A 22,780-nucleotide genomic window follows, 5' to 3' on the forward strand; every position below is an offset into this window, starting at 1 on the left:
TGCTGACAAAGCTTTTCGCTGTTTGGTAAATACAAACACAGCGGGTGGACAATAAATGGAAGCATTGTACAGGTCACAATGCACAGGATACCAAGAACACAATAGGAGTCCAGCATTTGAATGTAGCATCATTGTTCTAAAAGGAATATCATGCCTGCTTAATGGACAGAGAAACTTGCTGACTAGAGCTGGCTTCACCCTGTCGATACGGAGTGGGACGGCTATGGAAACGCCCCGCATTCCGGAGCACGGCCCTTCACAATGGGTGCCTCATAGACCGGGGCCCCTGGCGTCCTGAGTGGCCCCACCCAGCAGGAAGCGAACAACACACCGTGGGATCCAGCAGAACATGCAGAGCGACAACACAGAATGACCCCAGGGTCAGAGCGCGAGGCCCCCCTCCCACACCGGCTACAGCGCTTTCCTTTTCTCCTTTATAATCCGGAGGGAGGGTTGAGCGGCGACTTGGCCTGCTGCCACACGTGCCGCCGTATGTCCTACACGATGCGCCTCAGAAGCCTATGGTTCCTGCCTTAGCAGAACCAAAGAAGTGATTAGGGACTTATGGAGAAAATCCTGCTGCGCTCTCCCTTCCACTCAGCAAACCACATTCATGTACGGAAGACAGACTAATATTTACTTTTAAATAGCTTTATTAAACATAAAAGATGTCATGCTATGATGATTCCCTGTTGGACACCCACCTGTGGCATCTGAACTATGTAGTGATTCATGGACAGGCCCATCTGGTCATCTATAAAAATCAGGTATATATATATATAAAAAAATCCATCTGATAGTAGGAATCCTTGAAAGGCATCACTCTGCATAAAGTAAAACCCTGATATACGACAAAGTGGGCACTTTGGTAATAGGGATAGTATAGTCAAGGGTTAGAAAGCACAGCACAGCACAGCACAGCACAAAACCCTCCGACACATGAGAAGGCAGAAGTGCTCCTCAACACAGAGTGTTGAGGAGCACCCCGATCACTCTGTGCCACCTCAAACGGCTTCAAACCTGCAGTAGAGTTCAATCAAGGAGCTTGTGTTTCATACAAGTAGTCTGAGATACCATCTAAAATGATAAGCAGGGCCAAGCTCACTGAACGTATTATCAAAGTACTATCGGGAAAATAAAAACAAATCTATCCAACTACCAGAATGTCCACATTTTAACTGGTGTCCACTGGTCCCTCCGGCCATTTTTCTTTGGTCCTTGAGGAGGGGGGGGGAGGGATGGGAGAATCCAGCCCCCACGCCCCAGCTCTCCCTCAACAGGAGCCAAACTCGGCAATCCACCTCTCGTACTTCTCCAGGTCGGAGGCGGACACCGATTTGGACACCTTCTTCAGGGCGGACTCGAAGTCCTCCATGGTGGTGGGCATGTGCATCTCGTCCCGGGAAATGTTGCGTATCTCCTCTGGTGTAAGGCCCTCGATGCGGCGCCGCATGGCCATGAGAGAGGCGTCCCTGCGGCAGCAAAGACGGAGACGGCCTCAGCAGTGCGCCCAGTCTATCCCAGCGCGCCCAGTCTATCCCAGCGCGCCCAGCCTATCCCAGCGCGCCCAGCCTATCCCAGCGCGCCCAGCCTATCCCAGCGCGCCCAGCCTATCCCAGCGCGCCCAGTCTATCCCAGTGCGCCCAGTCTATCCCAGCGCGCCCAGCCTATCCCAGCGCGCCCAGTCTATCCCAGCGCGCCCAGTCTATCCCAGCGCGCCCAGTCTATCCCAGCGCGCCCAGTCTACGGCTACAGCCAATCATCGTGTACAGAAAGCTTTACACAAAAAAATATATCGTAGTGGCACACGGATATGGAGATTTTGAGGATTACAGATATTTTGTCTAGTATCACCGACACTGATAACCAGCTAACCTGTGTAAAGTGCTGATAAGCAGAATAATGTTACAGCGTTTTTTTTTTTTTCCTGTGAAAAATGAAAGATCGATCCTCTGGCTAGCTTTAAAAATGAATTAAAAAACATGTCATAGGCCAGAATGTTGAGAATGCTAAGTTCTCATCCTGTATTTTACAAGATTGTCCCGTATTGTAATTCTCATTTTGAACAAATACAGCATGCAATTTGTCCTGTGTATTTAGACCACATGACCGATCTCCCCCCCCCCCCCCCTCCTAATATATCACGCACCTCTGGTACATTTTTTATTCCTCAATTCTGATATTTATCAACCAAACATTCTTTGTTTTTATGAGGGGGAAAAAAATACCTTCAGACCATTTTTACGCGACTAACACTGAGTGCTGTAAGCCACACTGGACGTGAAAGCGTCTAACGCCCCCCTTATACGTGAGAGAAGGCTCACCTGCAGACGTTAGTGATGTCTGCTCCGGAGTAGCCCTCCATCTTCTCGCCGATCTTCGCCAAATCCACATCGCTTGCCAGTTCCAGCTCCTTCAGGTTGATTCTCAGCAGCTCTACTCTGCCCTTGGCTGGACAAGTAGGGCATTGCAGTCAGTGGAAAAAAAACATCCCAGGTGGGAGCACGCAGGGTCCAAATCGACCCGGGGAGCGCAGGCCTGCCAGGTACCTGAGGGCAGCGGGATATAGATCCTTTTCTCCAGACGCCTCCTCAGGGCTTCGTCTATGTCCCAGGGGAAGTTGGTCGCTGCCAGAACCATTACCATCTTAGAAGGATCCTCGTTCTCCGATGCCCCACCAACCCCTGTGTAAAGGTACCGAAGAAGTTCCGATGTCAACAAAAAAAGAAGCATTTTTCCCTCCATCTGGAGAGCATTAACCTGGTCAGTTTTACAGAAAAAAGGCTGGATCTAGCACAGAATTCCCAGCCACGGGACACCAAAATGTTGCATGTCTGGGAGGGTGATTTACAACGCGTTAACAATGTTAATAGTAATGCGAGTAATTCACTAACAAACAACTACAATGGCGTCCCCATTAGGCCGTGACCCTTCTGTCACCAGCTAATTACCGTCCATCTGGATGAGCAGCTCGGCCTTCACCCTCCTGCTGGCTTCGTGTTCCTCAGACGTCCCCCTGCGGCTGCACATGGAGTCTATCTCGTCGATGAAAATGGTGGTGGGAGCATAGAACCGGGCCTGTCAATGCAGGCGACATACAGATCAAAGACGCCTCAAAGCGGCGGAGTCCGAGGAGCGGGATGAGCGAACCGCACTTCCTAGCCTAGGGCACACGGGCCGAGAAGACGCACCATTTCAAAGAGCAGCCTGACCAGTTTTTCAGACTCCCCTCTGTACTTTGAGGTGAGGGTGGATGAGGACACATTGAAGAAGGTGGTTCTGCATTCCGTTGCAACGGCTTTGGCCAGCAGTGTCTTTCCCGTGCCTGGCGGGCCAACCATAAGTACTCCCTGTGAAAGAACGAGAGAAATATGTAGATTTTACACTTAAGGTTCAGTAACCAGATGAACATTAAACCCAAGTCCATCTTCCTTTTAAACACTTTAATAATTTAATTAATTGAGCATAATACCTTCCAGGGTCGCCGAATCCCCTTGAAGAACTCAGGCATCCACATGGGCAGAACGACGGCCTCCTTCAGCAGCTTCTTCGCTTCCTCCAGGTCGGCTATGTCGTCCCTACATCATTGAAAATGTACGCTTTACCAAAACGCCAAACAGGCCGACCCTGCGCTGAGAACGTGGTCGCATGCGCGGTGGGTCTCCACGCACCACTTCACGTTGGGGTTCTGCGATATAATGTCCCGTTCCAAGGCTTCCACCAGGTCTTTGTCGTATCCGGTCCCATCAAACTTCTTGGCCTCGGTCTCGGAGACGTCGGCCTTGCTCTGAAATACGAAGGACATCCAAGGACTCAACTCAAGGGAGATCCTGACTGACAGCAGGTTGACAGACTTGTGTAAATGTCACATTAGGTGGAGTTTGGTGGACAAAATAAATGAGGAACATTTGAGGGCCATCCGGACTCTGAACTCTTTCCCGTCTCCCTCTGCACAGATTTGGACTCTACGCTAATTTTGCTGTCCATCAGCACTTTGTCACTTTATTGCCATTTACACCATCATTGTCACTGTTACCAATATTCATTGTTTAACATTATCTCTGATATTTATTTACTCTTACAGACCACTTTACGTGCAACTCTGCCGCTTACATCACTTCCCATTCTAAACATTCTGTCATTGTTTACTTTTACATTGTGTGTCAATGTGTGTCTCTGCACTCTATGAAGATATGTAGCACTGCAGTCCTGGAGAACCTATTTAACTTCACTTTATCCTGTGTTACTGTACATGGATGGCGTGACAAAGCCTCAATTGACTTGACCCTCCAGGGTCTTATCACTTCTTTTTGCATAACTACAACTACTGGCTTTCTTTGGTTCCTTCATGGTAGCTTCCAGAGACTGCTGAGCAATGGATAGTTATCCGGGAATGAGTAAACGGCAGGAAAATACCCACAGAGCCAACGCTTAAACCAGGGCATAGCAGGCCACGCTTAAACCAGGGCATAGCAGGCCACGCTTAAACCAGGGCATAGCAGGCCCCGTCGGCGTATCCACATTACCCGGTCTTCCTTCGTCTTGCCCACGACCTCCTTCTTGTCTTTGCCCTTCTGGGGCTTGGCGCGTTCCCCGTTGGCCCCCCGCGGTGACTGCCGGTGGGGGCCCCGAGCCGCCACGCTCAGCCGATTGTTCAGCGGTTTACCCTCCCTGTAGGGCACTGGCGGCCGCCTCGCTGGACAGGGTGACGACCTTTGCGGCGGCGAGTTGAAAGAGCACAATGTCTGACCCGCTTAAAAAGGGAACGGCAAGAAATCTGACGGGTCGAGTGCGGACAGCTTGTGGGCTAATCTGGTTCATGAGATTCAATCTGAAGCTATTGGTGCCACACAAATAACACTCTTTTCAGTAGCTTATTCACCTCTCAGTCTGATTTGGACATGGACATATTCAAGACTTGTCCTCCATTTTGTGTGTGTGTGTGTGTGTGTGTGTGTGTGTGAGTGTGGGTGTGTATGGACAGCTGGGGTACTCTGTGTAGCAGAATTTATGTATTGCTGCTAATCTATATGTTTATTTGCTTGTAACCTGTGATTGCACTCTAAAGATAGAAAAAAACATCAACATATACGTGTAAAACATCTAATATATGGACAAGGACCCAACCACTAATTTTTAACTCACCTGATCTTGGTTAACGTTCAACAAAACAAATATATAGAGCGCATAAATCAACTGGCCCTTTAGTGGACTAAAGTGAGTGTAACCGGGCACCAACAGTAAGCGGCATACCTGCGTTCCACCTGTACTGGCCAAATGTCTTCATCCTGGCTGCTTGGTTTGGAAGGGGTGGTGTCCAGCTGAAAGCTCTCCAGCGTCCTCATGATCTCTCGGACGTGCCTGTTTTCTTCACCGATTTCCTGCCAAATCTTTGCGGATGACGAGAAACGAAGTACAGGTTACGCATAAATACTAAAAGGCGCTGTTCCCATAAAAGAAAAACCCCCACTGGGGACATTTTGCATATCAGGCATCAGCGCCCATTGTCTGTGGAAGCCATCAAGTCAGCTTCTCCGCAGAGATCGCTTTCAAAGAGTTCAAGGGCAATCATGCAGCAGCTGAAACATGCAAACGTCTGTGTTTACCTGCTGCCATTTTTGTTGCAAACTTGTGTCCCGGACAGAGAACAGGTACTTCCTTATCTGCTCAAGTACTCCCTGGTAGCAGACCATAGCAGAGCTATAGTTGCCAAGCAAGGCATATTCACGGGCAAGTTTAACATTCTCACTTATTTCCAGGAGACTCATTCTGGGGAGACAGTACGATTCTGTTAGAAAGCTGTATGTTAGGAACCGTAGCAGCATACACATCCATGTTTAAGAAGGTTAACTTAAGAGGGTTTCTTAATGTCCACCATGGGAGTAGACATGCATATATCCCAGATAACCATCCTATTCACTTCTTAGCTTTTAAGCCATAAGCATTTAGGAACAAATTATAATAGTGAGATTTGACACTACAGGTGTCCGTCAACTTGCGTCCTATTGAAAAAAATCTGATCGCATTTACGTCCAAGGACCATACTAAATAATATACACTGAGTGGGAGACACCAGAAATCGGACATAACAGGACGTTAGGGGCTGTATCGTTTACTGCAGTGTTTCCTAACCTTTTTTCTAGCGGGACACACCTTTCATAAGGCTGGCTTAGTGTGACAGGTGCAGAATGGGCAGAGCTGCCAGCCGTAAAATGACGCACTGTGCATATGTAACTCGTAATACAGCATGCATACAATAATGTGTATGTGACAGACTGCTACATTAAGCAGATGATACAGATACGGTACCTGAACTGTGCTATTTGGTTACATAAAAACGTACTGCACAATAAAAATATTATGCTGCAGCTTTGTATTACAAGGTGCTGCAATTTTATATTATCTGCTGTGCTGTGTGTATATTACAGTAATGTATTTAATATCTTGCCCTAAAACTACCGAGATACGACCAAATTACTCCCAAACGCGGACGCAAGTCGACGGAAACCAGTATTTTGTTCATTTCACAAATGAACATATGAAGTCCAAGAAAAAAAAAAAAAGTAACATGACGCACATCAGCCGTAGGATGTGCATCTTAACGGTTTAAAAACAAAATAAAATTTGTAAAGACCCAAAGAAAGCAACCACCGGGATGTAGCGCCCCCAGGAGGTGAACTGAGGAAGCCTCTCCCTGACCACGGATCATGACAAAGCAGCCCGGCTTAACCGTGTCATTAAAGTTACTGAAGTAACTCCCTAAAACAAAATTAAAGCGAGGCCTCCACCTTCACCTGCGTAGAAAGACTTACCACCTACACTACATAAAATGAATAAATTACCTGGCACACGTAGTTAGTTAACCATTAAACGTCTTTCCAGCCGGTCATAACCCTACACGTTAACTGTCAGCTTTTGGTAACAGAGATGGATCGAAAATGACACATATTAGAAAAGGCTACTGTCTGCGTCAATTAACCAGTAACCCGAGCCGTACCATAAGCTACGCGTAACCAGCACAAGCTGAGCCGGCTTAAGTATCTTAAAAGTTACACACTATTACACAAAGTTAAACAAACTTGGCTTTTAACTGCAGCGTTTTAAGATTTATATTCGAATACAACTGTAGTCACTAGTAGGTGTTGTTGGGAAACGGCTGGAAACGCACAGCGAAAGTGCAGCTGTTTAGCGCAGGTTAGCCGACGCGCTAACTAGCCGCTGCGCTGCTCACCTGTTGCGGGGACGATGCGGGACACGGAGCAGCATTCGGTGCGGACGCGGCGCCGCAGCTAGCCCGCTTAGCACGCCGGCTATTTCCGCCGCGACCGGGCGAAGAAACGCTCGTTAAAAGTTTAGTATTTTTTTCTCCTTTCTCCTGCTTTCGGGAGGAGCAGAGACAGGGAAGGAAAAGCGGGCAGCGCCCGCCTCTGGAAGTTTGAAGTAAAGCTAGGCGTCATTTCCTGGGTGGATGACGGCGGGGCGGAGGGCCGAGGGGCCGGTAGGCACGCGGTCTTTCACAAAGACATACGACGGGGTGCTGCTGATTGCAAATGAAATATAAAAAACAAAAGGAAATAAAAATGGAGACCATTGCTCAGCGCTGCAGTTTCGAAACTGCACGACTCTTTAGCAAATGTTGCTTGAATGCACTTGTTATACAATAACATTTGCATGGTCTAGGTTTTAACATAAACGTTTCTCACAGTCATATTTTTAACACTATGAACAAGAGAATGGATTTTGAATATCAGTTAAACCGCTGTATGACTTTTGAAGGACATTTGAAGATCTCATGATTACGGCTGGAAAAAACGATTAATTTGCATGGTAACTGGTTAATCATGTGATCGGGCGATCAATTAATGGATTAGATGGGGGAAAAAATCCCCACCTGGGACTGAATATATATGCATGCATGCATGGCAAGAATATAATGCATGGAGAGAATATAAGGGTGAAGCAACACACAAAATTCACCGTTAAGCAGAAACCTCGGTTTTGGGTTCACGGTTCGGTGCAATTTCAGAAAACAGAATTTGCTTTGAAACTGTTAATTGTTAAAACTGCAAACACAATCAGGAAGAGATACAAACCAAAAATAAGGCAATGTGTCTATCGTGGTATCTAAAAAAACTTAAGAGACGCTGATTTGCACACCAAAAGTACAGTATGTAAAATTATTCAAAAATATGACTGCATCACAACAATCATAATGACCATAAACACGTGTCATCTACTACACAGTATGGTCGCATATCTGTAGTGAGATTTTCAATTCGAGACAAGCCTGCAAATAGTCTGTTAGGTCATTTGATGCAGCTAATTTTAGGTTTACAATGGAATAATTGCCGTAAGATGTCTTGCGTGAGCATGGTGGTCCGAAACCGTGAGTGTCACGCCATATAGGTGAGAGCTGGCAACCCTGCAAAATGGGTTTAAATGCCACGGGGAGACTAACTATACAGAGGCTGTTTCTGACTTGCTCCGGGCGGACAAGCAATCGGATGATGGGGTCTCAGATGAGTCTGTATGTTGGATGCGTTTCCCAGCAACACAGTTAATTAGGCCTTATTACACCTCTCTGGTGTATGCGTAATTTACTGGGAAACCAAAATGTTTCCAAACTGCTGATTTAAATGAAGTGGGAGTGTGTCTGGGCTGTCCAGTATTAACCTTAACCAAACCCTGGTCACAGTTAGCAGAATTATTTCCTATGGATTTGAAGTTTCCTTCGTGTCAAGAAATGCATTCATTCGTTTCATTGTATGTACAGAACCGAAAATGATGTAAAGGAACTGCACACAACAAAAACATGTAGGCCTACCGTTTTCCGTTTGGTAGATACTGCAGCATACTGACTTTGACGACGGAAGGTTAAAGCGATTCCACACTTCTGATGTTTTGTCTTAGGCCGACTCTCCGCTATATTTAGCTTGCTATTGTACGCATTGACGTTAACGTTAGTAGGTGGTGACGTATTTACGCGCGATTTATGCGGCTACCCGCAAAAATGCACCTAATCTATGACAGAATTCAACTTTTTATTACCGATTATCATGAACGTTATCGATTAGTTGTTGCAGCCATAGTTATGATGCAAAGCATCATAATTCATCTGTGCGCAAAATGTGATTTCTGTAGGATACAAAAAAAATTCAACTTTTTTTGTGCTTGACGTTTTTTCTTTTTATTCAACCGTCATCTCCCTCCACCCCGTTCCCAAGAACAAATTACACAAGATAAGCACATTTGGATGTCGTGTTAACAAGATTACAGTAAAGGTAGTGCATTTCCTAACCTCCAGAACTACATTCATTTCTCCTCCAGGTGCAGAAATTTAGACCAAAGGACATACCCCTTAGGTTTACACAGAGTGAGACAAAGGCTACGGCAAGTGTCCTCTTCGATCTGAATGAATGAACAGGTATCCCCAGAAGTAGTGTCATGCACAGCTGCCCCTGGCGTCGCTCCTTTCCTCCACAATGTGAATTCTTTACAAACTCCTGGCAACATCAGGAGTCACTTACAGTCCACAGTTTCATACTTTGGTTGAGGCAAAGACAAGGACATCTGTTCCACGGGGAATGTGTAGGGACACAGTAATTCCCACTTCTGGGTTAGTGTTACAATAGTGTTGAATGGATGAGCAGAAGGGGAAAAAGGCAAGAACAAACAGCTTTAAAAGAGAAAAACAAATTCTAGGATGACAGCCGAACAAAAGGCCTGCGGAGATGTATCACTGACATAAGACAGGGAAGAATTATTCACATCAAATTTATACAGTATAATTTATAAATACATTTATATGTATAAATTAGGGAAAAATAAACTATTACAATCCACTAAATCTTTCCGCAACTAGTGTTCTCATTAAACAATTGGCAGTCTGTGTTTTTGTCATATTTGGTAAAAGAAAGAAGATCAAAGGCACTCAAATGTATGCTGAATCGTTCCATGCCCCAAAACTGGTATTTCCCCTTGCATATAAATTAAGACATTTGCAATCAAATTTTAACCAAAGGATCCGTAGTGTAATGCTCATCATATGCTAATCATCAATTTATAACTTTAAATAAATTAAGGCTTAAAAAGGGGGCTTACTTTTCTGGGGGGAAACATTTTCAAATAAAAAGCACCCAGACACATAATTTTCCTCGTCAGGCCACCCAATTAAGGCATACACTGTACACCCTTTAATAATAAATACAACAGCAGGGTGGTGAGAGGCTCACTCCTCACCCTCTAGATGGGCAGCAGTGTCCGAGGCCATTACACTAAACTCTCCCTAACAGCAGGTCGCTGACCAGATAGACCATACTTACTTACGGGTAGATTTTCCTTCTAGATTATAAAAAGAAACAGCAGACTCCCAAGCGGACAGACTCCAGCGTTTAGACACACCAAGATGGACAAATCCATCTTGCACGCAGGTGGCCTATACAAAGACCAAGTCGCGACCCTGTGCCCCATGGGGGCGTCCTTCCTGGTTGGGCACCTCCTGTATCGCGGCTTCACCATCCAAGTCATCGGCATCATAGTTCTCGTACTCGATGGGCCTTGGGGAGCTGTAAGGGTGGCCGTTGTCATCGAAGAAGCGCCGGAAGGTGAACTCGTAGAAGGCATGTTCAGGATGCTTGCCGTTCTTGTACCAGCCATTGAGAGTGTCGTTGCGGTTGCTCTCGCCGTCGTCATCGCTGCTCCACAGCTTGTCCGGATCCACCGGGTCGAAGTTGGACGTGTCGGTGCAGTGTGTGATCTTGGGGATGTAGGGCGCTGGCTGGCGCTGTTGCCGCAGGTCCGTGGAGAAGTCGACGGTCCTGAAGAAGGCATGTGCCTTGATCTCCTCAGCACCGTTCCTCCCGTGCCGGTCCTCGTGGCCCCGGCACAGCTTGATGATGAGGTCGGACGCTTCGGGGCTAAGTGTGGCTTGGGGGGGTATATGCAGTGTAGTCTGCCAGTTGATCACCTGAGATTAGATCAGCAGATCAGTGGGTAGTTACTATGATTTAAGGGTAAACGGGAGTCAATTAAGTAGCTAACCAACTGATAAATCAATGCCTGTTGGCAAAGCATTTGACCCAAATTGCTTCAGTATATTGGCCTGTAAAAATGTTACGCATCCTTTAAACAAACAGGGCAGCAAAGCTGTTTATATTCTGGCCACGGTTACCTTGATCTGCGTTTCCAGGGGAGTCGATGCTAAGAAAGGGGGCTGTCCAACCAACATCTCATAGAGAATGACACCCACGCTCCACCAATCGCAGAGCTGGGTGTAACCTAGAGCAGAGAGAGTGCTATCACTGCCAGGCTAAGAAAAACTAATCACTATTGTAAAAATATTCACTTTTAAAAATAATTCTGCTACCTCACTAACCAAAGAACCATCAAACAATGGCTTAACGTTCGGTGACTCGCTGCTACCTGTGCGAAGCAAGACCTCAGGCGCAATGTAGTTGGGCGTGCCAACCAGGGAGTGGGCCAGGCAGCGCTGGTGCTGCCGTGCTGCCCGGCGCTCCAGAGGCTTCAGCCGGTCTATGCAGCGGCAGTTGGCCGGGTCCTCCCACTCCTGGCTGAAGTCCATGCTGTCCTGTCGGACGTGATCCCCTGGGCCGAGAGGAGAGAGTGTAAGGCTGCCGCGATGGAGGGTGCATTTCCCCAATGGAGAAGGGTCAAACGGCACTCCATGACATATCCCCAAGCTCCCTACACTAAGCATGCAAATATAAACTGTTTTAAAAGACTAAACAAACCACTGAAGTGGTTTCTGTTCTTCTATTGCCATCATCCAGAAAGACAGCCTGACCTGGACACTGGATGAACATTGAACAATTAAGTCTTTTCAATAGTAACAGTAGTACCTAGATTTCTGCATGTAGTTATTTGACCTTTGGACTCAATCCCTTTGAAAAATGGAAAGGGAACAATCTCCTTATTATCTCTCCTGTAATCACCATGGTTTCACTACTCTACCAAGGACATGGTACACATGAAGCATTGTGCCAGGCAAAGTGAAGGTCAAAATGACGACGGATACATGAAAAATGGGTGCTGGTTAAGATTGATATCTTATTTTATCATCACTGGTGTTGCACAGCTATGAGTTTTTCAGTTTTGTTATAAAACACGCTCTTCTCAACAACCAAAAACAGAAGAACACTGAAAAATCAAAGTGATGGCGACTTCTGAGCCGAGGAGCTGGCGCGGCTTGATTTTTATTCGTGATGCTCACCGCTCTGGTAGTACTTCGAGTCGTGCGTCCAGCGGAAGCCAGTGCAGAGGCCAAAGTCGGTGAGCTTGATGTGGCCGTCGCGGTCTATGAGGATGTTGTCGGGCTTGATGTCGCGGTGGATGAAGCCCATCTTGTGGACGCTCTCCACGGCGCAGGTGAGCTCGGCGGTGTAGAAACGCGCCAGCTCCTCGTCGAAGATGCCCCGTCGAATCAGGAGACTCATCATGTCCCCTCCGGGGATGTAGTCCATGACGAAGTACAGGTTGTCCTTGTCCTGGAAGGAGTAATACAGGCGTACCACCCACTCATTGTCGGCCTCCGCTAAGATGTCGCGCTCGGCCTTGACGTGGGCCACCTGGTTCCTCAGCAGCACATCCTTCTTGCGCAACGTCTTCATGGCGTACAGGGCGGCCGTGTCCACCTTGCGGGCCAGGCAGACTTCCCCGAAGGCACCCACGCCCAGCGTCTTGATCTTAACAAACATGGACTTGTCCATCTTGGCGCGTTTGAGCCGGATGTAGTTGGACTCCTTCTGGAAGAGCATCATACGCATCTGCTCCTGGGCCTCTCCTGACAGGCCGACCTGGAAGTGACACACAGACACGCAAACGATCGTACCTCTGACTCTGCAGGGATGTTCCATTGAGTCACTTCAAGGCAATAAAAAAAAGACTTGACGCATCCACAGAAAATTCACAGATGAAGTGAACAGGGAAAAAAAGTCATTTAATTTTACATTTCTAAAAAGAAAAAAATGGAAAACATTGAAACTGCTTAAAATGTCTTTTTGTGGGCATCACTTTTCATAATTTGTCCCCACAACACACAGACAAACTCTGGGTGACAGTCTCCCACGTTCCACAGACATTCCAGTGAAATGCAGTGCATGACTTCATGCCACCCACAAACAAGTCATGACAGAAACGCAGTCAGGCCTGATGTGAGGTATTTGAATGTAAACGCCACTAGACCAGTCCGGGTACTCAGGTTGTCAAACTTGAAACCACACATTCATGGCATACTGGTGACGCTGTTGCCGATGGACTTAAACAAGCGCACAGGAGCATACCATGCACTACAGCGAAGGGTGGGTTAGGGGCTATTTCGTGCACTTTGTTTTTAAAACAAGCTTGGCTTACGTGGTCAACCGGACTGTGAAGCAAATTCAGCTCAGACAGCTCCGGATACCATTACCGTCTAAATCAGCTGTTAATGAGCCAAGATGGAAGAGCAGCAGCGTTGACAGAGGAGGGAAAAAAAAAAGAGAAAGACAGAGGCTCAGAGGTGAAATTCCTTTTACAGTCTATCCCCCTACAAAAAAAGTATAGACACAGAAACAGGGCAATTTGTAGAGTACAGAATTGCAGTGGGGAACCAGGAAAGATCCTGCGAAGAGACGACAGCATAAAGAGCAGGTGACAAAGCCCAGGGCGCATGCTGGACTTGCTGGACTCACCCTCTGCATCTCGCTCTCCAGTTGCTTCTTGCGGTGGATCCTTTGGTGGTGGTTCTTCAGAATATTCTCCACATGCTGCTCCATAAAGAACTTGAAAGCCTGCGGCGAGTACATGGGGACGCAGGCCTCCCCGCGCCGCTCCTCGTCCCGCTTGTGGCGGCGCACCGGCACGGGTGATGTGGTGATCTGCTTCTTCTCCCGTTCGCCCGCAGCTACGACCTCGCCGCCATCGGCCCTGTCCCCGCAGCCACCAGTCTCCTCGTCCGTCAGCTTCTCCCTCGCGGAGGGGGCCTTAGTGGCCGACTCATAGGCAGGGCAGGGTGTGGGGGCCTGCTGCAGGAGGTACCTCGGATATGGGGGTGGGGGCCCCTGGTAACTTGGCACCTCTGCCACTGGGGCGGCGCTCTCTTGGTAGGGTGTAGGGGGTCCCGGCTGCTGCAGCCTGGAGGGGTGGGTAGGGGCCACAGCAGTCTGCAACTCCGGCTTGGGTACCCGCATACTTTTGACGGGCTGCAGAATAGGAGCCTGGGTGACAGCGGTGACCGTGGTGGCTGAGGGCTGAGAGCCGGCCAGGTGGCGGCTATTGAAGGAGTTGGAACGGACGGGGACACCGTGCTGCCAGGAGGGAGGGGCCTCGTGGCCACTGGTTCCGCTGCCCAGGGGAGCTTGAGGCAGTGGGGGCCATGATGAGGGCAGGCCCTGAGCGCTGACACCGTATAGCTCCAGATTGTGGCCGTTCCTGACAGACGAAAGAGCACTGGGAGCCAGGTTCCCGCCGTTGACATAGGTGGGGGAGGGTGCCGGTCCGGCGGCCTGCATCTGAGAGGGCGTGGGACTCTGCCCGTTTCCTTGGCCCATGGGGTACGGGGGGGGCGGCACCTGCCGGCCGGAGCTGCTCATCAGCACATTCTGATGGGTCTGGTACTCCGGCTGCCCAGAGCCATTCTGCGGCCAGGCAGTGGAGGGGAAGCTGAATTTGTTCCCCCCCGAGTTCTGCAGGATGAAGGCTGGGCGGCCCACGGGTCCCGGGCTGAGCCCCCTCTGGTTCTGGCCACCGGGCGTGGGGTAACTCTCGGGCCAGCCGCTCTGCGGGACGGGGGAGATGCGGGGAACCAGGTATTCCAAGTTCCCGGAGAAACGCTTGTTAGAGGAACTGGCCTCCCAAGAGGGGGGAGGTGGCGTGGTGCCTCTGTTCGGCGGAGGCGTCACACTGCGCACCTGGGGAGGCAGGGATGGGTTTACACGCTGGCCATTGCCAGGGTGACCCGGTGCAAAAGCTGGGGGCTGACGGCCTGACATGTCCCCCTGGGGTGCCGGACTCTCAGCGGGGTACATCACCCCATCCACCAGTAGAGGGCCGTGTCTCTGAGGGACCAGAGACTCTTTTGAACCCTTCCAGCTCTGCTTCCGGTTCACCTGCTGCTGCATGTGAGCCGTAGCTAAGCAAAACACAGGAGACAAGTCCGTCACTGAGCAATAAAGGCCACAACCGTAAATTAGAGGTTAGAAAATGAAATCCTCTGTTATAGAGAGAGGGCAAACACACACACACATACTTATTTAAAATGCAGCCTATATGTAAGGGCCATACACAGGCAAGGGGAAAAACAGCCCCCAAAAAACGAGACTATAACTCTGGCACCAAGATGGCGCACTTCCACTGTGTGTGTCAGGGGGACCCTGCATGTTCCCCGAACTGGCTTCCTAGGAGGGCAGCGGTGCCACGTGTGGCACCTACCAGGAACCTTCATGCCGGCGTTGACAGGGCGTGCAGCTGCCGCCACCATCTGCTCCCTCCAGGGGTCCTGGTAACTCATCTTGCTGATGTACTCGATAGCTGCCTCAACACTGCGATTGCCAGTCTGCTTCAGGGCCCAGATCACCATATCCTGCACAGGAGCGTGAAACGTTACCAGAGAGAACAGAGACCCACGCTGACATTAGCAAAGTCACTGAACGATCCCAACACTGATGATGAAACCATTGCCCACTAACGATTAACCATGTGAATTGTTGCCAATTCATATTTTAATTTTTGAAGTTTAAATTCACTTTCCCCCCCATTCTATTTCGGAAGAGGAAAAGGCTCTTCAGTAGCTGGCCTTTGTTCTGATGAGGGAAATCAGTTGGGATTCACTCATTCCTCAGCAGCTTCATTAAGCATGTTAGGCACCTGTGATATGCACGAAGCATGCTGTTACTGTTTAGCTGCCTTGCCCATAGTTACACACACAAATACAAGTAATGTAACTGTAATAGGAGTCGTCAACAGGGCTGTCTTTTCTTGGCACATGAACACAGGTCCTAACAAAGTTTTCATGTATGAAAAATCTGGGATAAAGATTATGCAAAAGCAGTTACTTAACTGTATTGATTAATGCCATAAACTTAAAGACATAAACTTCATCACTGTAGTCAAAAACATCCCCAGCATGTGAGAATGACATCCTGAGCATAGTGACAATTCCAAAAGCAGTCATTCCACATACCATACTTTTCATATCAATTTCACTTTGGGGAAAAAAACAAGGCGTGACCGCAGCTAAAGCATCTCCTCTTTTCCCCATAGCCATTAGCAATTTAGTCAGTTAAAACAGTAAATAATACCACAACATTTTACCTAAATATTTCTCTACAGGTGTGATGTCAGGCATCAACACACAAAAAAATTTAACACTAAAAAAAGAAATGCAATTAGACTTAATTCTGTCCTTTCTCCATGTTGCATACCAGCTCTTATTGTGAAACATAACTGACATTTCCATGCTGAAGTCATTGTTTACATAATCAGTTTGGGAAACATGGAATTTTTAGAGTAACTGAACCATCTCTGACTGATAAACTATAATTAGCAAAAAAAAAAATCCTAACTGCTTGAAAAGCTAAGCCACCAAAGTCAGGCTTCACCTCTTCAAATCCGGCTGTCACCAGCTCCACCAACATCTGCCTGTTGACTTCAGTGCCCGAGCTAGAGGAACTAGGCTCGTTGGCAAACGGTAACAAAGATTTGCGGATCTCCTGCAGGGCCTTGTGGTAGGAGCTTTTGTGGTTGTTCCCACGCCCCGGCTGCCGTGTGTCTTCCGGCACGGCCTTCCCGGTGCAGAGCTCCACCTTGGCCGCATCGGAAGGTCGCGAGAGGTTCCTCAGACTCTCTCGGATCTCCTGCAGCATCTGCTGGCTGCTGCCGCTGTAGTTGGTCGCGGGGAAGGTCTTGGGTCGCATCTGCCGGTATCTTTCGGACTTCTCCCCTCTCTTCATGTAAGAACATGTATGTGGGGGCAGGCGAGACTGAATGGGGGGGCCGTGGACTCAGCAGCCGGGCCGTGGCTGGGATGAGGTGGAGGGCTGCTCACACTCACAAAGTCTCTCTCTTCACATCGGAGTGTCGGAGGGCAAGCCTATAATCTGAGTGCACAAAAGGACACATAAAAACTCTAACATTTATTTTTAATAAGTTATTCAACATGAATCCATATGAAACTTATTCATATAGGCACAGGATTAACTAGGCCATTCATCAACTGATATTTGGGGACCAGTATGATTGGTACATACACGTCAAATGCTGACAGCTTTTGCAAGGCTTTTATGAGTACGAAACCATTATGCATTTTTTTGGGATGTATGTCTGTCTGTACATTCAGTGTTTTTATACTAAATCAATATTTAATTGTAACGATAAGATGTTTCGATTGTAGTTTATAACGACTTTAAAATGTCAACATTTCACAGAACAGTACGGAAATATGCTTCATCTTTTCACCCAAACTGGAGATTTAGGATCTAGATTTTTTTTTAATAAGACGTCAAGAAATCAGGAGGCATTTTGTCGCTTTTTAATTACCCGAACAATCCCGATATGACAGCTGCGTTAATCGTTAAGCAGATTAGCGGAATTATTAAACGAAGACGGCGAAAGCAGCACCGTTTCCGAGCGACATCTGTCCAAGAAAGACCGACTCAAGTTCGCACATCAACGCTGTAACGTTAGCTAGCATCGGCGGCTAGCGAAGGTAATATCTGCTACATGTGACAGCGCTGATAAAACAAACGACTTTAAAAGCACAAAATACGCCATCGAATTAAAGGAAATCCAGTAAAGTGTTTTATGAAGAACAAAAGCACAACCGCGCTTTGATCAGGTTTATGTCTGGATAAAGGGCACTAGCCAGTAAGGACGGCGCCGAGCTTCTCCATTTTGTCCCCGGCCTCCGCCGTCTTAAGCTTTGCGAGCTTCACAGCTGCGGCTCTCCGACACCCCGATGCGGGCTCTGGATTCCCCTCAGTGTCGCTGATCGGGACAAGTCACGGATAGCTGGCGCTTGGTTTCTTCCCACTGCCCGACGCTGATGCTCAGTAACTCTCCTCAGGGTGTCTGAGCCGCCGCGCACCTCCTCCGCCCCCCACCCGAGCCCGGAGGTACCTATAACGCAGGGCCGAGGCGGCGCGGCCTGCGGCCCCCCCAGCCACCTCCACAGCCGGCTGCCTGGCGGAAGGCTCACAAAGAACTCACCGCGGCTCGGCTTCCCGTCTCATTTCTGTCAGTCGGAGGGACGACGTGGTGGCTCCGGGTTAATTATGCCGGACGACGAGCGTTATTTCACCGGGGGGCAGTTTTCTTCGTCTCCCGCAGGCTTCGTTGCTAACCTGAGTAGCGCACGGGTACTCGGCTGAGGTCGGTGTAGGTTGGCGTTAGAGGAAGCCAGGCGGGCAGGCTCGCGGGCAGACTCGCGGGAGGCACGCCAGCGACACCGGCGCCCTGATTGGTTACTTCCCTTAAGCCCTCGGTCCCCCGGGAACATTTCAACCGCTCGGCTGACAGACGCGTCGTGCACTACGGATATGAGAAATATGAAAAATATGTGAATAGTTCTCGTCTATAGGATAAAGTGGTATGTAGTCACTGCACGCCAGTATTACGGGCATTGTCAGACTACGCTGATACCGCCTTTTAAATAGCACGGCTTCCAGGACGTTCAGCAAAGTAGGTTACATTTTTTCATTTACAACCAGAGCCCATCAGACAGCTCTCTACTCAATACTGAATTCCAGGGCATTCAGTGTAAGTATGTGAAAATGGTAATGCTATCCATCTGGTCAACTCTGGCAGCAGATGAATATTTACAGTGTACATATTTATATTTTATCTTTTTTTTCTAAGCATGTGTTGTACAGCAGTTCACTAGGCACTTGTATAGTTTACATCACAGAATTATTTTCCTTGGCACTTATAAATACTAAATGTCTTCACTGTTTTGTGCTGTCTGCTTAAGATGTTCAACTATGAGCAGTCAATATCATTTTCTATTCAAGATATCAATTTTTCTTTTAATTCTTATGAACAGCTTGCATCTGTGTTAATGTCTAGGTTCGCAAATTATTTAAACTTAAGTTTTTCACAAAATGCTCCATTTTGCCCTCAGTGTTATCTATTTTCAATAATTTGGATAAGTGAGCCATTTGAGTGGTTTGGGTAAACAGCTGTAAGACTAAAAAGCCTGAATTTGTTCCAAGTGGCACTTCATTAAGTGCAATACTGAAATTAACATTTAATGTAAAATGCTGGTATAAAAGCAAAGTGTGGAATGTACAGAAACCTTAAAGGGCAAGCAGAAATTTGATGAGAGCATTTAAAGTTTTTGCATTTATTCTGAGCCTTTAAGATTCTTGAAACCCAAGCCTCACTTTTGACAAAACTGCAATACAAGTTTTTATCTTATGACAAGTAATATTAAAGTATTAATATTAAATATTAAATCACAAGGTCGCCGGTTCAAACCCAGCCTCAGCCTGTCAGTGGGTCCTTAAGCAAGGCCCTTAACCCCCAGCTCCCTGGGTGCCCCAACAGGTGGCTGCCCTTTGCAGAGGACAACTTACTCTTCAAAAGAGCAAGTTGAGGGAGGTGTAAAAACAATTTCCCCACGGGGATCAATAAAGTATCAATTATTATTAAATTCACATGCAAAATGACATTTGTACAATACTCAAGAGTTCAAAAAATGCAAAATATCTACAATAACCAAAATAGTTTAATGAATGGAAAGGTTTAAAGATTGAGTTGAAATGTCCACTGCAGTTTATTGCAACAACGTGCGATGGCCTCCACACTAGACTGGGACCCGTTTGTTCACATAAATGGCCTCTCCATCGGTTCCACACACAAGACACTGGCCAAGCACATCCAGACTGTTAACAGGCAGAGTCTGGGTGGGCAGCATGTGTGTGGCTTCCAGGTGAACCTTACTGGAATCTCCCCCAAGCCAAGAACTGGTCAGCGACTGGTTTCCTCCTACAGGCACAACTGTGCTGCGAGACATGATGCTCGTGTTTCGTCCACCTTTGTAGAGAAAATATGAGTCACAAATCATTTCATGGCTATTTCAGGGAACACTCTGCATGAATGCCAACTGAAACAAAAGGCTACCAACTGAAACAAAAGGTTACCCACTCAATTATCACTCCTCACAACCTACCTTGTAAAAATGATGGCGTATCAGAGTTAGTGGAGTTTTCCCAGTGCAATAGAGAGCCATCTTCTGAGCATGTAAACAAGTGGTCTGGGTTTGATGGGTGAAAATGCACTTCCCACACTAGATGGAACAAAGGGGTATAATTTTCAAAAAAGTTGCAAGGAAGTCTCAGCAGTTTGGAGATAATTTTTTCTTCAGTAATGTAACAGAAGTGGCCTCACTTTCAGCAGAATGCGCCTTCATCAGTGAGAACGGCATGCTGTCCTGCCTTACGTCCCAGATACACAGCATCCCATCCTGCCCCCCTGTGGCCACAATGTGTTGCTGGTTGGGGTGTCTGTCCACGCAGTGCAGAGGAACTCTATCCCCAGATCTATGTGACAAAAAAAAAAAAACCCAAAATGAATTACTCTTAACTTTGGTGACAGCAATATCCAAGAATAACTTAAAATTCCACAGACCCCTAAATTTAAAGCATGGTAAACCTGAACCTGCCCGACTCACAGGGACAGAATTTGGGCAGGTTCATTTCCCTGTTGACGGAAGTCCCAGAGTTTCAGCTGGCCAAAAGAGTTGACGGTCAGGACTTCCGTGGTTCTCAGGAAGGTCACGGCGTGAATTGTGCTGCTGTCGGCATTATCTATAAAGGGAAAGCCAGCGACCCAACAACTATTACTGAGAATAAACAGATGGATGGACTGATGAAAAGAATGAAACATGAATACAGGTGAGGTAGGCATAGAGGGCAATTTCACTGCTCTCACTTTGGATTCTGTGACACACCTATAGTACGCAGAATGCCTTTGTGGTCCACTCTGAAGAGGATGACCCTTCCGTCTTCCCCTACTGTTACGATTTCTGGACTGTTGCACACCACCCCTGTGCAAGGTGCACTGTCACAAGGGTAGTGGTGTGCTCTGTCCCAGTGCTGTGCCACAGAGAGAGTCTGAGGGGGGACAAAAGCAATGTCACATTCATTAATGTCCTAGAAATTATCCATATTAAGCATCATGTTATTGCACTAGCAAACTAACCCACTATACTGATGTTCAGGGCAAACTTACAGTATCTCCTGTAAACAGTTAAAATACTTGGAAGCACACATTAGATATCTGACATTGTATGGTGCCAAAGCAGATTCTTCTTGAAACTGAATATAAACTGCTTTATAAAATACAGCCAAGGAAACGTGAAAAGAACCATACAGAACTTGCCTGGCTATTCTGATGGTAACGAAAAATGGTGACTGATCCAGTAGACGAACCTGCAACAATCCTCTCCTGGTCCAAGAACTAAGAATAATTTGGGATGGCAAGGTATTAGCACAATTTACTGTAAGTATAACAGTTTGTGGGAATGCACAAAGGAACACATATGTGGGATGGGATGTCGGGGCACCATGTTCCAAAGCATCATAGGGCAGAAGGTTGTGGTTACTCCCTGGACGGGATGCCAGTCTATTTTAGGACAAATTCACACAAACACAAATAAACTCTATAGGTAATTTAGAGACACAAATTAGCCTGACAGTATAGACTGCGAGATGAATCTGGGGTACAAGGAGGCAAAACACACAGGAGGGAAGAACATGCGAATTCCATGACAAAGAGGAGGGGAGACTCGATCCCCCAACCATCCTCGTGTATAACGCATATTTATTTTACTCATTTATGTATTTTTTTGATAGATGTACAACCCGGACGCCCTATAAATAAATTAAAAAAAAATATTCATATACATATTTCGTTCCACGTTACATCCCATCAGTATTCGTAAAGAAGAGTGAAGAAGAATGAGGCGTGGGACCTACCTGAAGGCCGAGGACATCCCCGTTGTGTTGGTACTCACAGAGAAGCTGAGGGTCCCCTTCGAATTCATCATCCATTTTCGAGAAGCCATGCTCTCCAACCGACCAGAGGGAAACTTTGTTGTCCTAAAAGTGTCGAAATACGCAACACAGCACAAGAAAAGTCTGACGACAGGGCACCTAACTGTTAGACATACATACATGAGAAACCCGGTAAACTTTGAGTTATGACTAGCTAGCTTAATACCTCGTTGTCCCAAGATCCCGTAGCAAATATATCTGGTTGCTGTAGGGTGGAAGATGAGACGGGCCTCCATCGTATCTTGCTTATCTTCTGTGAGACAAATTTTGCGTTGATGCACTCCATTAAGACCTATATTTCTTCAGATTAATGGTTAGCTAACGGCAGGTAAGCAACACAATCACACTTTTCTATTTCCCTGAACTCCCAGAGCCCCGCCTCATCCGCTGAATGGCTTCCATTCATTGGTGCTCCACAGACGGCAGCCGAAAATGGACAAACAGATCGCCTAATTCTGGCACGAATTATAAACACAGTTTGACAGGGTTCGACATTTTGCTAGTAACATTTTGGGTGCTGACGTCGAAATAAAATGTACTTACTATAATTGAATGCGATTCTTCTTTGATTTTAGTGATAATCTGATAATTGGTGATCATAGAGTTCCAAAATGTGTATACTTGATGGCATAATAAAGTACGTTCCCAAGATACAGTATATAAGTATAATTTTAATAAACGTTGTATTACGTGATATATTGCATTAAGCAAAACACGGTTGCATCCTTACTATATAA

The 22,780-nt window shown here is 47.1% G+C and overlaps 3 protein-coding genes across 6 annotated transcripts; all 3 read right to left on the reverse strand.

Annotated features, from left to right (window-relative positions):
- Positions 1–635: 635 nt before the first annotated feature.
- katna1 (katanin p60 (ATPase containing) subunit A 1) lies at positions 636–8,971 on the reverse strand. 2 transcript variants are annotated; one of them, XM_072703171.1, is made up of 11 exons: positions 8,825–8,971; positions 5,607–5,769; positions 5,254–5,390; positions 4,527–4,713; positions 3,672–3,787; positions 3,473–3,578; positions 3,192–3,350; positions 2,952–3,078; positions 2,550–2,684; positions 2,325–2,451; positions 636–1,472 (listed from the first exon to the last, which is right to left on the reverse strand). In XM_072703171.1, exons 1-11 carry the CDS (start codon positions 8,851–8,853, stop codon positions 1,274–1,276), a joined length of 1,485 nt encoding a protein of 494 aa, XP_072559272.1. In that variant the 5' UTR covers positions 8,854–8,971; the 3' UTR covers positions 636–1,273. The 2 variants fall into 2 exon arrangements, with proteins under 2 accessions (XP_072559272.1, XP_023665953.2); XM_023810185.2 differs by lacking the exon at positions 8,825–8,971 and adding an exon at positions 7,232–7,510.
- A 189-nt stretch (positions 8,972–9,160) lies between these two features.
- On the reverse strand, positions 9,161–18,739 carry lats1 (large tumor suppressor kinase 1). 3 transcript variants are annotated; one of them, XM_023810184.2, is made up of 8 exons: positions 18,199–18,717; positions 16,593–17,090; positions 15,424–15,574; positions 13,686–15,124; positions 12,230–12,812; positions 11,422–11,604; positions 11,171–11,277; positions 9,161–10,966 (listed from the first exon to the last, which is right to left on the reverse strand). In XM_023810184.2, exons 2-8 carry the CDS (start codon positions 16,941–16,943, stop codon positions 10,436–10,438), a joined length of 3,345 nt encoding a protein of 1,114 aa, XP_023665952.1. In that variant the 5' UTR covers positions 16,944–17,090; positions 18,199–18,717; the 3' UTR covers positions 9,161–10,435. The 3 variants fall into 3 exon arrangements, 2 of the variants coding, with proteins under 2 accessions (XP_023665952.1, XP_072559271.1); XM_072703170.1 differs by lacking the exon at positions 18,199–18,717 and adding an exon at positions 17,855–18,168; XR_002838038.2 differs by lacking the exons at positions 9,161–10,966; positions 11,171–11,277; positions 11,422–11,604 and adding an exon at positions 13,369–13,435 and having other exon boundaries at positions 12,673–12,812; positions 18,199–18,739.
- Positions 18,740–19,696: 957 nt separating this feature from the next.
- nup43 (nucleoporin 43) lies at positions 19,697–22,470 on the reverse strand. Its single transcript, XM_023810158.2, has 8 exons — positions 22,210–22,470; positions 21,966–22,088; positions 21,370–21,447; positions 20,939–21,101; positions 20,660–20,795; positions 20,377–20,528; positions 20,159–20,275; positions 19,697–20,022 (listed from the first exon to the last, which is right to left on the reverse strand). Exons 1-8 carry the CDS (start codon positions 22,327–22,329, stop codon positions 19,793–19,795), a joined length of 1,119 nt encoding a protein of 372 aa, XP_023665926.2. The 5' UTR covers positions 22,330–22,470; the 3' UTR covers positions 19,697–19,792.
- Positions 22,471–22,780: the final 310 nt, after the last annotated feature.

This window comes from Paramormyrops kingsleyae, chromosome 19, assembly GCF_048594095.1.
Source record: "Paramormyrops kingsleyae isolate MSU_618 chromosome 19, PKINGS_0.4, whole genome shotgun sequence".
In the NCBI taxonomy this organism is placed as follows: domain Eukaryota; kingdom Metazoa; phylum Chordata; class Actinopteri; order Osteoglossiformes; family Mormyridae; genus Paramormyrops; species Paramormyrops kingsleyae.

Bases quoted from the DNA above. Each gene is read 5' to 3' on its own strand.
- katna1 (XM_023810185.2), bottom strand. From the start codon at position 7,266: ATGCTGCTCCGTGTCCCGCATCGTCCCCGCAACAG. The intron at 3,079-3,191 runs GTGCGTCTTCTC...CTGCATTGACAG, and splicing joins TCAGGCTGCTCTTTGAAATG to GCCCGGTTCTATGCTCCCAC. The intron at 1,473-2,324 runs GTGAGCCTTCTC...TTGCTGCCGCAG, and splicing joins GACATCACTAACGTCTGCAG to GGACGCCTCTCTCATGGCCA.
- lats1 (XM_023810184.2), bottom strand. From the start codon at position 16,943: ATGAAGAGAGGGGAGAAGTCCGAAAGATACCGGCAGATGCGACCCAAG. The intron at 15,125-15,423 runs GTAGGTGCCACA...TGTTTTGCTTAG, and splicing joins CGCCGGCATGAAGGTTCCTG to CTACGGCTCACATGCAGCAG. The intron at 12,813-13,685 runs GTGAGTCCAGCA...TGTCACTTCCAG, and splicing joins TGGAGAGCGAGATGCAGAGG to GTCGGCCTGTCAGGAGAGGC.
- nup43 (XM_023810158.2), bottom strand. From the start codon at position 22,329: ATGGAGTGCATCAACGCAAAATTTGTCTCACAGAAGATAAGCAAGATA. The intron at 21,102-21,369 runs GCAAGTTCTGTA...GTCCCCCCTCAG, and splicing joins GTTACCATCAGAATAGCCAG to ACTCTCTCTGTGGCACAGCA. The intron at 20,276-20,376 runs GTGAGGCCACTT...TGTTCCATCTAG, and splicing joins GAAGGCGCATTCTGCTGAAA to TGTGGGAAGTGCATTTTCAC.